Source organism: Littorina saxatilis, linkage group LG6, assembly GCF_037325665.1.
Source record: "Littorina saxatilis isolate snail1 linkage group LG6, US_GU_Lsax_2.0, whole genome shotgun sequence".
Classification (NCBI taxonomy): Eukaryota; Metazoa; Mollusca; class Gastropoda; order Littorinimorpha; family Littorinidae; genus Littorina; species Littorina saxatilis.
In genome coordinates this window covers 41,182,576-41,200,547 of record NC_090250.1, presented here as the reverse complement: position 1 = coordinate 41,200,547, position 17,972 = coordinate 41,182,576, and the positions used below count along the sequence as shown (strand labels likewise).

Below are 17,972 nucleotides of genomic sequence, written 5' to 3'. Positions count from 1 at the left end.
TAATATGGACCACCTCCGGCTCTGACAAACTAACGGTGTTAGAGCGCTGAAAACAATTTCATTCGCGGTATATACCTTTTGTGGATAATTTGAACATGTCGAAACAGTTGCTGATACATCAACCACAAAACTGTTAGGCTTTTTCTCCTTTTTACACTTTTGGCAGCGTTCACTCTAAATTTGACGGAATAGTTTCTGTCCACAGCCAAAGCTGTTATCACTCAACAAATGTGCTATATGTATGACAGCTAAGACTGTACTTGTTACATTTTAGCAGGGCCGGACTACCGGGGGGGGGGGGGGGGTTATGGGGGTTGCGCAACCCCCCCCCCCCCCCCCCTGGCCTAAACATGTACCTCACTTATTTAAAACATTTTTTATTATTGTTTATTTTATGCCGTTTCATGCAAGGAGCGACCATTTTCCTATCTCAGAATATGACCTACCCATCAGCTTCAGGGGGCTTCGCCCCCTGACCCCCACGAGGGGCTCTGCCCCTTGAACCCGCCGGGGGGAACATCGCGCAAGTGGCCTGACTCGCAGGTGATATGTCGCTTCAGTGGGATGCCGCTATAGTTAGATGTTGCTCTAAGGGGCAAATTATACCTGCGCAGAGTCAGCGGCACAGACGACGCACTGCCGATTATTGAGGTGATTCTCTTTTTTTCCCAGCCCGCTACACGTTGCGTGAAAAGAAAACAGGCCAAGTACTCGTAATAGTCCCTATCGCAGCATGCAGCGCTGCTGACTCTGCGCAGGTATAATTTGCCCCTAAATTGGTCGTGCTAGGGAGGGAGTAATTTTTCGTAAGGGGAATAACATTTTCGAACGAAATTTTTACTCGGAGTACACCTGTCGTTGGGAGTAATTTGTTCGTGCTATGGGGGAGCAACTTTTTCGTGAGAGGAGTAACAAGTTGTACGAAATTTTTAGTCTTGAGTACACCTGTCGGTGGGAGTATTTTCTCGTGCTACACCGGCCGAGATTCAAACCCGTAACCCGAGGATCACTTGTCAAGTCCGTTGCTCTAGCAACTGAGCTATCAGGGTCCCTTGGCAATAGACACTTCCGTAAATAATTCATTGTTGAACTGATGCCCCAATATCCTGTGTTTGAACCTTATCAGTCAACAGTAGAATTACTGGGGTGGGGTGGGGCTGGTAATTTTATTTTGTTAGAAGCCTGTGTGTGTCTGTGTATATGTGTGTGTGTGTGTTTGTGCGTGCGTGTGTGCGTGCGTGCGCGTGTGCGTGCATGTGTGTGAGTGTGTGTGTCTGTCTGTCTGTCGCTGTCCATGTGTGTGTGTGTGTGTGTGTGTGTGTGTGTGTGTGTGTGTGTGTGTGTATGTGTATGTGTGTGTGCGTGTGTGTTTATGTGCGTGTGTGTTTATGTGCGTGTGCGTGTGTGTGTGTGTGTGTGTGTGTGAGTGTGTGAGTGTGTGTGCGTGTGTGTTTATGTGAGTGTGTGCATGCGTGTGTGCGTGTTTGTGAGTATTTGGACACTTTTATGCCAGAAAAAAAACCAACATGGAGAGTGCGATGCGAAGGAGATCTGATACGTTGGGGTTATGTGAAAACAACTAACAACACAAGAACAAGAAATGTAAAAACAGATAGACTGCCATCGGAATAAAGAACCAAGAATAGTATGTTATTGGAACGTTTAATTTATGACAAAGCAAAACGTTACATTTACTGCATTGCAACCCAGCGATCTTTTAAGTGCAAATACAGACAAACACTTATAATTAAGATAATAAACTTATCTGACAAATTGTCCAAGAAACAAGCGTGTGTCTTGTGGGCTAGTTTCTTGGACAATTTTTCAGGTAAGTTTATTATCTATATCATTCTAATTTTTATTTTATTTTTTTATCTGTATCATGATTAAGGGTTTGTCCGCATGTCCACTCAACGGACCGCTGGGTCGCAGTACAGTGAATGGAACGTTTTGTTTCAATAACAAGAAACCACACAAACACATCATAAACTGCCTCTGTTCTGTCGTAACACTAGAAACCAAGACACACTACGATGACACGATTTCATGGGATTCTGACCAACATGTACAAACGAAATCACAGTGCACAGTCAGAATTTGTTTGATGTTCACTGGGAAACCACAGAGCTCACTGCTCAGTTAACACTTCAAATACTCGATAGTAGTGAATGTGCAGTGCTTAAGACAACAATAGCATGGCCGCAGAGATGAATCTTTACTGATTCAGGAGACATTGCCGTAGACGTAGCGATGAATATGCGATACTCTGGGAAACAGAATCCTAGCCGTATTGATTAATCTGCAATACTTCATGAATATGATCAACATCCTATGGTGACGAATCTGCAATGCTTCAGAATACAATGTTCTAACCGCAAAGATGAATATGTAATGCATTAGCAAAAATGTCCTAGCCGTAGAGATGAATCTGCCAGACTTCAGGAAACAATTTCCTAACGGTAGAGACAAATCTGCCAGACTTCAGGAAACAATTTCCTAACGGTAGAGATGAATCTCCAGTGCTACAATGTTCTAACCGTAGAGATAAAGCTGTAAGGCTTCAGAAAATGACGTCCTAGAGGTAACGATAAATCTGCAATGCTTCAGAAAACAATGTACAATATGTAGTGATGAATGTGCAGTGCTTCAGCAAAATAAAGTATCCTAGCCGTAGGGATGAATCTGCAATGATTCGGGATACAACGTCCTAGCCGTAGTGATCAATCTGCAAAGCTTTGGGATACAACGTCCTAGCCGTAGTGATGAATCTGCAATTCTTCGGGATACAACGTCCTAGCCGTAGTATTGAATCTGCAATGCTTCGGGATACAACATCCTAGCCGTAGTGATCAATCTGCAATGCTTCGGGATACAACATCCTAGCCGTAGTGATCAATCTGCAATGCTTCGGGATACAACATCCTAGCCGTAGTATTGAATCTGCAATGCTTCGGGATACAACATCCTAGCCGTAGTGATCAATCTGCAATTCTTCGGGATACAACATCCTAGCGGTAGTGATTAATCTGCAATGCTTCGGGATACAACATCCTAGCCGTAGTGATCAATCTGCAATGCTTCGGGATACAACATCCTAGCCGTAGTGATCAATCTGCAATGATTCGGGATACAACATTCTAGCTGTAGGGATAAATCTGCAATGATTCGGGATACAACATCCTAGCTGTAGGGATGAATCTGCAATGATTCGGGATACAACATCCTAGCTGTAGTGATCAATCTGCGATGATTCGAGAAACAACGTTCTAGATGCAGTATTGAAGCTGCGACGCTTTATGTCCAGCAGAGTGGTCTCAGTCCTACAAACACGTAGATCCTACCATCATGCTGTGACGTCACCATTGGCACCATACGTCAAGAAGGGTGACGTTGACGTCAAATAAGACGGTGATCTGCGTCACATCAGTTGGTGGCATGTTGGCGACTTGGGGAAAGTTCGTTGTTGAGACGTTGTCTACAAACAGCTGAAATTGACGAGAAAAGTGTCAATATTGCAAAGCCAAGAAATGCAGAGTTGTCTGTCTGTCTGTTTGGCTGTCGTGTCAGTCAATTTTTACTCCAGCTACAACCCTGCTTCCTGGATCGTACACTACTCAGAGCTTCACAAAAGTTTTTGAAGCGAGATTGTTTTTTGCTTCAGACTTCATGTTCTCCTCAACCACCTGAGGACCTTTCTGCTGACCACGTCTCAATCATTTGTGTTGTTAAACAAAAACAAACAAACAGAAAAAAAGAAGAAAAAACAACAACCAACCAACCAACCAATGAGCCAAATAAACCAACAAACAAACAAACAAAAATAAGCAAGCAAACAAATGATATCTTAATGTTAGTTATACAATCGGGACAGTGGTCAGCTTCAAACCCATATACAGGGCCGGACCAAGTTCGTTTGAGGGGGGGGGGGGGGTTCCAACTGAAGGCAGGGGTCCAAAGTCCACATTTTTTCTTCTCTGAGAGGTACATTGGATGGCCAGGGGGGGGGGGGGGTTCCGGAACCCCAGGAATCCCCCCCCCCCCCCCAGATCCGGCCCTGCATATAGAATCTGTGATGGAAGTGTACGGATTTGTTCTCAAGATTATGGGTATTGCACGACGGACATCATCCGGACTGTTTGGTTAACTGAATGATTCGGCGAAGAGATTACGAAAGGAAGCGTGCGTGCGTGCATACGTGTGTGTGTGTGTGTGTGTGTGTGTGTGTGAGTGTGTGTGTGTGTGTGTGTTTGTGTGTGTGTGTGTGTGTGTGTGTGTGTGCGTGCGTGCGTGCGTGCATGTACGTGCGTGTGTGCGTGTGTGAAGACAAATGACACTGACCTGATAGGTAGCCGCGGCACTGGGCATGATCCTGATGTGGAAGGGCTGACCCACGGAGAAGGGGATGGGGGTGTGGGTCTTGGAGCCCAGATTGCTCCCTCCCACCTGGCGAGCCATGTAGATGGTGTCTGTCATTCCTACGTAGTTGAATAGAAAGCTGACGTGAAGGGGGCGATTTTGCTTGTCCACCATCAAGTCAAAGTTGAACCTGTTGTGACAAATTGGATACAACAAATCTTGGGTTTCGCAGAGAAACACGTTACGAACGCAAACGCTTGACTGTATGAACTAGCATGTCCACCATCCATGCTAAAAACTACCGACACTTGTTTTTCATGTCATTTTCGATTAAACAAAAAAACGAATACGCATTTCTCCTGTTGAAAAATATCAATATTTATTTTAATAATTCAATATTTATATGCAAAAATAAATTGTCAAAGTTTATTCATAAAGTTGATGAACTAAAGTATACATTTTTCTCACCAAAACCTGTCCACTACTCAAACGAGTATGTATACATTCTGACCAGAAGCGTGTCATCATTATTGTTCAGGAGGTAGCTGACACGAAGTGGGGTTGGGCAAAGGCAGCGTTCGCTCTGCACAAAATCATTAGACATAGAGCACGGAATGACAAGTGAACAATTGTTTCTTTTTCAAATGTAGATACAACAATATTAAAGCGTGCTTGAAGCGGCCAGAGAGAGTGAGAGAGTTGACCTGACCTGCGGGGTGCGGTGGCCGCTCCCTCCATACACACTGACCAGCCGCTGGTCACGGGGAAGGGCAAGGTCAGGGGAAACAGCGAAGGTGGCTGAAATACGAAGTCAAGATTCAAGCATACCGTAATGTCGGTCAGTTATACATATATGTGCATTGACAGATTGTCGTTAGAATTGAACTTTTAATATAATACTGAAACACAGTAACATTTCCAACAAGAAGAACTTCAAAATTATCGCGACAACTTATTGACTTGAAACACCCCCACCCACACCTCGCCTCTTCACTACGCTACACACACGCACGCACGCATGCACACACACACACACACACACACACACACACACACACACACACACACACACACACACACACACACACACACACACACACACACACACACACACACATACGAACGCATGCACAAACCCACGAAAGCGCACACACGCATAAAGGAAGGTGAGACAGTAAGTAAGGAAGCGAGTGAGTGAGCGAGTTAGTGAGTGAGTGCGTGAGTGAGTTAGTGAGTGAGGGAGTAAGGGAGTGAGGGAGTGAGTGAGCGAGTGAGTGAGTGAGTGAGTAAGTAAGTAAGTCAAGAAGGAAGGAAGGGAGGAAGGAAGGAAGGCAGGAAGGAAGTTACTTACTTAGTTACTTAGTTAATGGGTCAATTAGTTAGTTAGTTAGTAAGTTATTTACCTAGTCGGTTCCTTAGTTGGTTAGTTAGTTAGTTAGTTAGTTAGTTAGTTAATTAGTTAGTTAATTAGTTAGTTAGTGTTTTTTTGTTTGTTCGTTCATGGGCTGAAACTCCCACGGCTTTTACGTGTATGACCGTTTTTACCCCGCCATTTAGGCAGCCATACGCCGCTTTCGGAGGAAGCATGCTGGGTATTTTTGTGTTTCTATAACCCACCGAACTCTGACATGGATTACAGGATCTTTTTCGTGCGCACTTGGTCTTGTGCTTGCGTGTACACACGGGGGTGTTCGGACACCGAGGAGAGTCTGCACACAAAGTTGACTCTGAGAAATAAATCTCTCGCCGAACGTGGGGACGAACTTACGCTACAAATCCAGCGCACTACCGACTGAGCTACATCCCCGCCCTGTGTTAGTTCGTAAGTCAGTGAGTCAGTGAGTCAGTTAGTCAGTCAGTTAGTCTGTCAGTTAGTTAGTTAGTTACTTAGTTAGAGTGACTGAATCCACCCACCGGATTTCTCCATACATGTTGCACACAGTCGCCCACAGTCTCCCACGACCCGTCAGCTTTACACTGCAAAGTGACGTCACTGGTGGTGTTCATGAAGTCTTCAAAGCACGTCACTTCCCCTCTCAGTGACGTCAGTGTTCGTGTCCAGGTTACACTTCCGTTGATCACTGGTGCGTCTTGCACGGTGCATACGGGATCTTGAGTGAATTAAATTGTGGTTGCAATTATTTATGGAAATAAGATTTTCTGGGTGGAAACAGAGCAAACTCTAGGAAAAGAAGTAAACTTTTCAAAATAAGATGCCAAGTACATTCAAAACACAAGTCTCCTAAAAAGTGTGGATATTTCTTTGGCTCTATTCGTACAATAAAACATGTGTTTCAACACAACCAAACCAGCTAACTGTGAAAACATGCATAAGTTTGCCCAAGATGGGCAGTGTGCTGTTGTATTACCCGCGTTAATAACCTACACTCTTTCCCAAGGGTGCCGTGTGTGTGGTGTCTTACCTGTGAGAACATACACCTGTCCCAGGCTTGCAGTGTTAACGGTGTTGTCCAGAGCAGGCTGCAGGTAGCAGGTGCGAGAGGAGACGTTGAAGACAAAGGAGGTGCAGTGACTGTACTTGTTACACTCCCTGATACACTCCACCTTAGACCTCCCCCGCACCCACACCTCGTAACCACTGACCGCCAGGTCCTGACCGCTCAGCCGTCGCCAGGACGACGAGATCACGTGATCTTGTCCAGAGGTCAAGGGCAAACAGCTCAAGGTCACCAAAGAGAGGAGGAGCAAGTTTGTCATTTTCATTTTCAGGAGTCGTGGAGATCCTATACTACTAGATTCCTTAAATTTCTTATTTGTGCTGCTGATAATGGAAGAAAAACAATTAAAATCAAAACGAATGAGAATCATGGAGAAAACAACTTTATCTTTTTAAGCTTATGGTTTCTTGTTGATTCTAAAAGGTTTATATTGTGTAGTATCAATGGATGATTGGCTAAACCACTGTTCAAAGCAACTACTTTGTTTTTGTTCTTACTACACACTATAAATTCAAACTTCTGAAGTTTCGGAAAATAAAAGTGTGTGATAGTCACGTGCAATCTATCAGACTATTGACTGAAATTTGACGCAACGTGAGACAAATTAAATGTAACGCACTGTTATGCTGTTTACTTGACTTTTTAATTTGATATGCAGTTCTGGTAAACCCGAGGTTTGCACATATTTGCACTGTTATTCATTTAAATAGCAGTTTGGGCTGGCATGAAAAAGATTAAAAATTACAAGAAAACGATTTTCTAGTTTTATATTGGACAAGTAAGCCTACTTTTCGGCGATTGACACACATTATATCACAAATTGCTAGGGTTTGAATTTTTCAATCAGTTTTGGTCAATCAGTCTTCATAAAATCTTCCGCACTGACACCCAGGTTTGGTCCTCCTGCGGTATGAGAATTGCACATTTACATAAACTTGCAACACCAATAGAAGAACAATTGAACCACTTTTTCTTTCACTCTTAGACTATTACTCAAACTTGTGTAACCGAGTGCCGAAACACCACAATCACCTTTGGAGGCGAAGTCCAATCAAACAGGATTGAGAATTTTAGAGCTTATTTCTAAGCCCTATAAAAACTGTTATGCATTCGCAAAGGAATCCATGAACATACAGAGAGACAAAAGCCGCCAGACCCCATCACAAACAGAACTCTACAATCCACAGGTGTTGCCTTGCGAGCTATAAATAGCTCGCAACTTCTAAGGCGAACAACTCTGCAGAGTCTGCTGTGAAGGGCGACGGTAGTCTCCCTGTCACACTTGTATAACTGGAAAGATTGCTGGTTTTGCACCATTAATGGACAGGACCTCACACAATTATTGTTCGTGTCGACATGCAAAATCGAGAAATGTTATGGACATACGTCAAACTTTTTTCTCTCTCATTGTTTAAAAAAGAAATCTCTTCGGAAAGTTGCGTAACGTCAAAACAAGTGCCCAATCTGTGCCAAATATGTGCCCAATCTGTGCCCAATCTGTGCCTAATCTGTGCCCAATCTGTGCCCAATCTGTGCCTACTCTGTGCCCAATCTGTGCCTAATCTGTGCCCAATCTGTGCCCAATCTGTGCCTAATCTGTGCCCAATCTGTGCCCAATCTGTGCCTAATCTGTGCCCAATCTGTGCCCAATCTGTGCCCAATCTGCTCACGGACTGCTCTCTAGTGCGCAAACATAATGACAATAACCAGGGCTCCCCACGGACACCCCTTCGAGAGGGTCCCGGTACCCCAACTTTCAATTTTTAGAGGGTCCATGGACCCCCACTGCAGAATTTTAGAGGGTTCCAAGGGTCCAAAAGCCGAAAAGTCCCGGTGTACTTATAAAACATTGTGGTCACGCATAGTGTGCTGTGTGCAATAGCTGACGATTGCAGTCTGAAAAAAGTATCTACGGTACGCACAATAAAAGACATTTAGTGCGTCCCAGGACCCGCTCTTTTAAAGTTTAGTGCGTCCTGGGACCCCCTCCATCTATTTCTAGTACATGTTTTCGGCTTCTAGTGCGTATAGGACGCAGGGACGCGCATGGTGGGGAGCCCTGATAACCATATTGTATGTTACGTTTCTCGGGAAATTAGCATGACATTCGATCACAATCACAATATAGGTAAACATTCATTTCAAGATTTATTATGTCCTAAAAGTTTGACGGGAGATCAACTGGAACAAAGCTGAAAGTCAGCCAATCTCTTTTAAAAGGTGTTAAGTCTAGTCACACTGAAGCCATACTGTCAAGAACTTTCCACATATTCACTCTTGATGCAGGTACAACCAATCTCTTTTGAAATGTGTTTCGTCTAGTCACACTGAAGACATAAATGCCAACAGCTAGTACCACTTATTCATGCTTGATTCAGTTACAACCAATTTCTTTTGAAATGTGTTTAGTCTATATAGTCACACTGAAGCCATACTGTCAAGAACTTTCCACATATTCACTCTTGATGCAGGTACAACCAATCTCTTTTGAAATGTGTTTAGTCTATATAGTCACACTGGACCCATACTGTCAAGAACTTTCCACATATCCATTCTTGATTCAGATACTGTGAAGAACCTTCCACATATTCACTCTTGATGCAGGTACAACCAATCTCTTTTGAAATGTGTTTTCAGTCGCCACACTCAATCCATACTTTTCATTATAGAATCAGCGGCTAATTAAGACTGTGCCTTTTTCAGGGAACTCTCCAACTTTTGTCTTGCTACTTTAGCTCCCTTTTCACGCTCGTGTAGCAACGACTGAATTAGTTACCTTCGTGCCTGTGAAGGTGAAGCACAACAATCATCGATTACGTAAGCCGGGTATTCAGGTAGCAGTGTGACACCGACACACCGGTGCAGCAGGAGTGGATTATTATCCACGACAGGTGTACTCCCGAGCAAATAGGGGAAGGGCTCCTAATTTGGCCCGGCTCCTGATATACACCACCTCCTGTTCTGACAAACTTATGGTGCAAGAGCGCTCAAAACAATTTCATTCGCTGCATTTACCCTCTCTGGATAACTTGCACAAACCACAAAACCTTTTTTCTATTTTTTTCACTTCTAGCAGCGTTTACTCTAAATGTGACGCTTAAGACGGACGAGTTTCTGTCCACAGACAAAGCAGTTAACACGCAAAAATGGCAATATATTGCTTACACCGTATTTATTACATTTTTTAGTATTGTTGGCCCAGAGTTTCTAGCGTCAACAAAATATAAAAGCAAAATCCCAAAGTATGTGTGTGTCCCCTAATATGGACCACCTTCACCAAATAGAAGAAAAGAACAGATAAAGGCTGGTTTCAGTCATTCATTTAAGAAGCTTGCTGAAAATAACCTATAACTAGCTCTCAAAAAAACCCACAAATAGTCTTGTTTACGTGAAAGTTGACTGGTACATTCAGTTGTACCATGTTATTTTGAAGTATAGGGGACATTTTACAGTGTCAGTGATTCGTGAAGGCCTTTCCGCTGGTCCGTATTACGCGCTTCACTCTAATTAGGCCAAACGGTTAACTTAAGAGAGAACAACTCACAAAATGATACTTTTTTTGCAAGAAAACAAGCTAGTTTTCAGCATGAAACAAAAAAATGGTACATATTAAGGGCCCTTCCCCTAATATCACAGGGACATTTTTCTCCCCTAAAGCTACTCCTACACTGTGCCGAATTGCACTTGCGAATAGCATTTTCCAATAATTCACAATGATCGGGACATGGTCGCAAGACATTCGTAAATGTTCTTAAATATTCGTTACAATTCGTCTCTTGTTTTGAACATAGCAACTTGCTCCTAATATTCGCAAGGAAGTCATATTGCAATTTTTTTCGCAACGTGCTCGTTAGTACTCGCAAGACATTTGTAATCATCGCAATGTATTCGTGGCGCTAGCAAGCCATTCGCAACCATTCGTTATGCCTGTCTTTACATTGTGCCGAATATCCTTGCGAATATGAACATGTTGTATTTGGCAAAAAATAGACACATGGACATGAATAATATAGAAAATTGGACGCCTTACCAATCCTTGCGAATGTCTTACGAATGGTTGCGAGTGCTTGCGAATGTGTACCGATCATTGAGAATACATACGAATCCATATACACATTTATTGCGAATGTGTTGCGAATGTCTCACGAATGGTTGTGAGTGCTTGTGAATGTCTACCGATCATTGCGAATGCATACAAATACAAATATCAAAACACATTTTTAGCTATATTGTTGCGAATTTGTTACGAATTGTTGCGAGTGCTTGCGAATGTCTACCGATCATTGCGAATGCATTCGAATCCAAATACAAATTTGTTGCGAATGTGTTACGAATGGTTTCGAGTGCTTGCGAATGTTTACCGATCATTGCGAATGCCTACGAATCCATGTTCACATGTCTAGCGAATTTCTTACGAATGGTTGCGATTGCTTGCGAATCTTTCCCGATCATTGCGAATGCATAGGAATCCATATACAGATTTATTGCGTATTTCTTGCGAATTTATTACGAATCTTGCGAATGGCCTTGGGAGTTCTTGCAAACACTTTACGATTAAAGTGAATACGCAATCGAGTGCTATAAAAGCTCTTGCGATCGCTTCTTTTTGTCACTTGTTCTCCAGCCCTCAGACAGTTTTTATCGTTCCATCATGCCAGCAAGAGCCAAGAGGGCAGGGAAGTTCCCCGCTTCCAAGAAGTTTTCGAAGGCTTCTACATCCAAGAAAGCTTCCAGCGAACAGTCTGCATCTGTTTCAAGCGTTGTGAAGAATCCTCTTCCCTCTTCAAAGAAAGATGCTGAGAAGGCCAAAACACCCTCTTCACAGGCGTCTGACTCTAAGCCTGAGTCAGAGTCTGACCATTCGCGCTCCCGCTGTGCCATTCCATGGTCAACGCGGTCTATAACACCTCCCTCATCGGCGTCCAAAAAGTCCAAGGGGAAGCCTGAGAAGGCTGCTGGGAAGCCCAAGCCAACCTCTTCACAGGTGTCTGACTCTAAGCCTGAGTCAGAGTCTGACCGTGTGTGCTCCCGCTGTGCCAGTCCAGGGTCAGCGTGGTCTATAACACCTCCTCCATTGGCGTCCAAAAAGTCCAAGGGGAAGCCTCAGAAGGCTGCTGGGAAGCCCAAGCCATCCTCTTCACAGGCGTCTGACTCTAAGCCTGAGTCAGAGTCTGATCGTTTGCGCTCCCGCTGTGCCAGTCCAGGGTCAGCGTGGTCTATAACACCTCCTCCATTGGCGTCCAAAAAGTCCAAGGGGAAGCCTCAGAAGGCTGCTGGGAAGCCCAAGCCATCCTCTTCACAAACGTCTGACTCTAAGCCTGAGTCAGAGTCTGATCGTTTGCGCTCCCGCTGTGCCAGTCCAGGGTCAGCGTGGTCTATAACACCTCCTCCATTGGCGTCCAAAAAGTCCAAGCGGAAGCCCAAGAAGCCTGTCCGCCGGAGTGTTCGCCTCACCGAGCAGCAGCAGGATGTGATGTTTGAGTGGCTGGAACAATCCCCAGCTATATACAACTCCAGACACCCGGACCACAAAAAAAAAGACCCAGCTTTTTGGCGAGCAGGCCCGCAAGATGGGGGATGACCTGGACGGCAGTAGTCTTGAACTTTGGTTCAAGTCGCGCCGCACCGTTGTCTCCAAGCGGACATTTGATACCATTTGGGGTTACCCGAGCGACACCACCCGGCGGAATGAGCAATATTCGCATCAAAATCGCCGTTTAGTTGCAAGACGTTTGCAAGATATTCTTACTGTTTTTAAAACATTCGCAAGCAATTGCAGTCACTCGCAAGCATTCGTAAGGCTTTCGCAACATTCTTATGAATTGGCAAGAAATGATCAAAACATTCCTGAGAAATTCGTAATGATTTCGCAACCATTCGCGAGATGTTGGCAAAATGTGAACGAATAAAATCCTCACGAATGCTTGCGAGCGCTACGCATACCTTTACGATGATTACGAATGGTTTGCGAATACTTACGAGTACGTTGCGAAACATTCAGAATATGACTTCCTTGCGAATATTAGGAGCATGTTGCTAATGTTCGCAAAAAGAGACGAATGGTGGCGAATGGTTAAGAACATTTACGAATGTCTTGCGACCATGTCCCGATCATTACGAGTTATTGGCGAATTCTATTCGCAAGGGCAATTCGCCAGAGTGTAAGAGCAACATTACGAACAATGCGAATTGCATACTCGTTTTATTCGTAAAATGTTTGCAAACACTCGCAACACTCGCAAGGCCACTCGCAACGTTCGTAATAGATCCGTATATGGATTCGTATACAATCGGAATGATCGGTAGAGATTCGCAAGCAATCGCAACCATTCGTATGACATTCGCAAGGATTCGTAAGCCTTCGATTTTTCTTCTGTTTTTTTCCTGTCCATTCGTCTCTTTTTTGGCCGAATACAACATTTTCATATTCGTAGGGATATTTGGCACAGTGTAAGACAGGCTTAACGAAAAAATATATCCCCCTGAAGACTATGACGTGTGTCGTCATGACGTACCGTGACGCCTGCATCCTGTTTCGTGCTAACTTTCTAAGGTTAGCGGTAGAACACCAATACTTTTTTTAATGATTTTTTTGTTTGTATGCGTTATATTTCTTGGGGAATTTGGGTTGCAATATCCATGGGGATAGCGTGCAGCCGGTGCACAGAGTTGGACTTCATATTTTTTCTTTAATTTCCTGCATCAGTGTTTTCGTGTTTTCCAAGCCCTAAAACTTCTGCTCGAAGAGTCCGTACAAAGCGGACTTGAAAATAATTCCTCACCGAGACCTGCGTCGTGTTTGATGAAGACGGAGAGAGAAAATCATCTGACAAGGGTTTTTTTTTAAATTCAGTCACTACTTTTCTGAATAGCCTAAGTTGTCGAGGGCCGGAGATGATATTTTTCTTACACACACACGCACACACGTACGCACTCACGCACGCACACACGCACGCACACACACACACACACTCACACACACACACTCACACACACATACACACACTCACACACAGACACACACACTCACACACACACACACACACGGACACACACTCACACACACACACACACACACACACACACACACACACACACACACACACACACACACACACACACACATGGAGTCAGAAAAATGTTAAAGGACCAGACCACGCTGTTTTAAAGGTTATTAGAACCACTAACCGATGACTGAAGGTTAGAGAAATGCACCTAAAGATTCCAAAAATGTAAAGAAATTCACCGATTCGTAGCTTTATCATTGTGATTTAATTAAAAACGTTCCGCCAAATTCGTCTGCTAAACGAGACTTCGAAATGGCCGCCAGTAGACGAGAACCGGCTGTGACGTCATTTCGTGTACAGCTTAGGCTCAAGTGGGCGTTTGCCTTCATCGAGCATCAACAACACGCCGAAGGAATGCGCACGGCTGCTGATAGCTATGAAGTATAGAAAAAAGGTTCAGGCATCAGTTGTCACCTTTTTCCGATGGGCTTACAACTTCTGCAGCAAGACTGATTAACTGGAAACGGCCAACACGATGTGCTGTGTTTCGCGACACTTTCTTCCAATGTGAACGCAGTTAAGCCGGCAAGAAAACCTGGCACACACAAAACAGCTGTTGCCTGACGCAGTTCCAGTTCCGACAATTGTTGACCACTCACAGGAGGTCAGAAACCGGATACCAATGTCATCAGAACGATCTGCTTTCACTAAACGCAGACGAAAGGAAGTGAGTACATGTATACTGAATGTGTTCTGTAAGGGATAGGGGTTCAGTGTCACTGGGCGTTTTTGTCAGACTGACAGTATTTGTAGTGGAATGACATCTGTTCCTAATTTTAAGCACATGTGTTAAGATTACAGATTAAAACATATATCTGTTACTACATGTCCGTCCCCATGCACCCACCTTAAAGTTCCCTCTCTCTCTCCCTCTTTTACACTCACCTGGGTAATCGATGAGTCTCAGGTTTAATCAGTGTCCGTCCATATACACATAGACATTCACACAAACACACACACGTTGTTATAGTTGTTATCTTTTAATTCAGTGTTGTATTAAATGGATAAAGAAATCGTTAATACAGCAAGCTTGCATGAATAATTTGCTGTTGTCCTTTTTTTTCAGATCAGGTTCTGTAATACAGTAATTATAATTAATACAAGTACAAATTCATGTTTGCAGTCATACTCATAGTGTGTGAGTGTGTGTGTGTGTGTGTGTGAGTGTGTGTGTGTGTGTGTGTGTGTGTGTGTGTGTGTGTGTGTGTGTGTGTGTGTGTGTGTGTGTGAAAAGCACTTTGATACTTAAAACATCTGTGTTATTTGATTTTATTACAAAACTGCAGTCAGAATATTAAGCAGACCTATTCCAACAATACATTTTGATCAGCAGTAAATGTAATGTCAAATTATGAACAACAATCATGTGAGCAGATATATCTAACAGAAACAAATAGTCTAGCAAAATAATACAACCAAGTACATGTTCGGACATCATCATCCACATCAAAACATTGATTGTAGGAAGAGCACAACTCTGTGTTATTACCACCGCTTCAGTCAAACTGCCAGTTCAACTTTATCTCTGTGGGTTTTTTTTCTCTCAGAGTAACATGGGAAAAAAACCTTTAAAAAACTTGCATGCTACAGAGCTGGATTGTTTCTAGTCATCATGCAGCATGATTTATCCGCATAGAAAACTACTGAAACACCTAAACAGAAATAACAATGTCTACAGAAAAATATCCACTGTTTGATTGCTGTCTGTAGTACTCCTCTTGCTAACAGTGGCATTAAAATAATTAAAACTAAGCTATGCTCTCTTGGGGGGGGGGGGGAAGTGCTCTAAGTACTTTTTGTGTCTACATAGGCAAAACAAAACTATGCAATGTTTCAGATTTCCTGACCCACCCTATGTTTTTCCTCCTTATCCTGGACTATTTTGGACTCTTACAAAAACTTGTGTACTTCAAAAATGACAAATCTTAATTTTGCAGGCTTACAAGGAAATTGACTCTTCTCTTACAACCAGAATACACCATGATTTCAAGCAAATAAAAAACTACATGCACCTGAGAAAAAAACACTTTAATCCAAGAAGTTAGACCTCCTAACCCCAGCTTTTCAATTCAATTCAATACGTTGTTGATGTTGATTATGGAGCTTAACGTCCTCCCAGGTAACTAGGGACCTATATTGGGACATGATTTTTTATACAATGTTAAAAGTGTAGGGTGTAATGGGGGGGGGGAGGGGGACTGGAGGGTGACGGGGTGTAGTCGCTAATAAATTTAAAGGTGCGTTTATTATCTAATATACCAGACATTTTGTTTTGGCTGGTGTACAGAATAACATCACATAAAATCGCACTCGCAAAACATACACAACACATAAAATGTACACATCAGTACACACATAACCCAAACCACACATATCCATACCAGCACCATCACACACATATCCACATACATACTCTAGTTTGTACATTATAAAAATAAATACATTATGATTAATATCATTACTAGTCAACTTAAATTAAGGCTCAAAATAGGTCTTAAGATGGATGTTATTTAGTGTAATGAAGAGATTATAAAAACCAAAAAAAGCTATGAGAAAGAAAAGTATGAAAGAATTATGCCCATTCTCCAGTGAAAGTTCTGCTGATTGTGGTAACTTTTTTTTTCTGTCTAAAACAGGCATCAGGTTAACTGAACGAGCTGTTTGAGGGGGTGGTGATCCTAACACTGGCCTATGGCAACACTGGCCTATGGCAGCTACAACAAAGCTCTGCATACACAGCAAGACTACAATGCAACAGTGCCCAGACTTTGACTGCTACAGCTAGACCAGTTGACAAAGCTCAAGTTGTCACCAAGCAGGACGCCCCAACTGGCGACCAACTATATAGACTGAGGCTGCCTATCTCCAAATCTGACAAAGCAAGAATTGTTACGCAAGCTCCACATTTCTGTTTGCAGTTTAAGCCGACCTTAAGTATGCAATGGTTATGCACATCCCCCCCCCCCCCACACACACACACACCCCGCAGTTGAGAGTTGTAATGTACCTTTTATTTATCTTACATACATTTGAAGCCTGTGTAGCTCTGTGACAGAAAGAGATCTCTGATGGCAGCGACCAGACAGGCAGGAAGAACTTTCCTGTTCTTTCGGAAAGTCAGTGAGTGTGCAACTTGTCAGTATGTTCTCAACACATCAAAACATTTTCTTTAATTTAAGCTACATAATATCATGTGGATGCACTGATTGGGTGTAAATAATAACAGCAATTGGTACAGTCAATTCACTAAATGTGCAACAAAACCCTAATCATCAGACATTTTACAACAGCAAACTTCAACAGTCCTTTTACTTTCCTGAATGTCATTATTATTTATTAAAACATGCATCTAGAGCAACATACATATAAATCTTCTTTTATTAAAGTTCACCTGAAATTCAGGCTGCTTTCCCATGCAAAGTACAAATGCAAGTGTCCATAAACCAGGGTTTAATACATGTAGTATGTGAGTGAGTTCTGATGAAAAAGTGATTGTGTTGTAATATTGGTTATTACTGAGTGTTGATGTTACAATGATTACATTATAAAAACAACAACAACAGAACAATGTGAAGAGCAAACTTCTTCTGTGGGCATGCAAGTGAGTTAATCTTGTGTGTGTGTGAAACTATATTTGACTGAGTGTCACATTTAAATGACAACAGTTTTCTTGATAGCCTTTAAAAACAACAACAAATACATACATTTAAAAATCAAACAAATATAGGCACCTCAAAAAAAGTTGTATGTACACCTTCGTGGCTGGTGATGCATTCTTGCTCCCCTGCAAGTTTTCATTCTACAATGTACCTCAGGCTAGCTTCCTCTCTCTCTCAAATCTGCCCCTCCCACACAATACAACAGGTACAGTGGCCACTCTGACACCAGTCTCTGAAATAATCAAGAACAGTTAAAACTGCGATGAGCTGTTGTTCTTTTACTCGTGAATGCAATGCATGAACACTTAAACAATATCCCACTTATTCGCGAGTGCATTGACAAGGCGAGAGTGAAAAAATAGCACAGACTCGAAAGCAGACGATAAGTTCAGCACAGAGAGCGGGCGTGTTTACCTTTGATCGCTGAGACA

General features: G+C 42.9%; 2 protein-coding genes across 2 annotated transcripts; one reads left to right on the top strand and one right to left on the bottom strand.

Moving 5' to 3' along the window:
- Positions 1–1,658: 1,658 nt before the first annotated feature.
- On the bottom strand, positions 1,659–7,322 carry LOC138969223 (uncharacterized). Its single transcript, XM_070341969.1, has 5 exons — positions 6,780–7,322; positions 6,271–6,467; positions 5,066–5,154; positions 4,339–4,546; positions 1,659–3,485 (listed from the first exon to the last, which is right to left on the bottom strand). Exons 1-5 carry the CDS (start codon positions 7,183–7,185, stop codon positions 3,357–3,359), a joined length of 1,029 nt encoding a protein of 342 aa, XP_070198070.1. The 5' UTR covers positions 7,186–7,322; the 3' UTR covers positions 1,659–3,356.
- Positions 7,323–11,466: 4,144 nt separating this feature from the next.
- LOC138968022 (probable serine/threonine-protein kinase samkC) lies at positions 11,467–12,396 on the top strand. Its single transcript, XM_070340582.1, has one exon. It carries the CDS (start codon positions 11,467–11,469, stop codon positions 12,394–12,396), a length of 930 nt encoding a protein of 309 aa, XP_070196683.1.
- Positions 12,397–17,972: the final 5,576 nt, after the last annotated feature.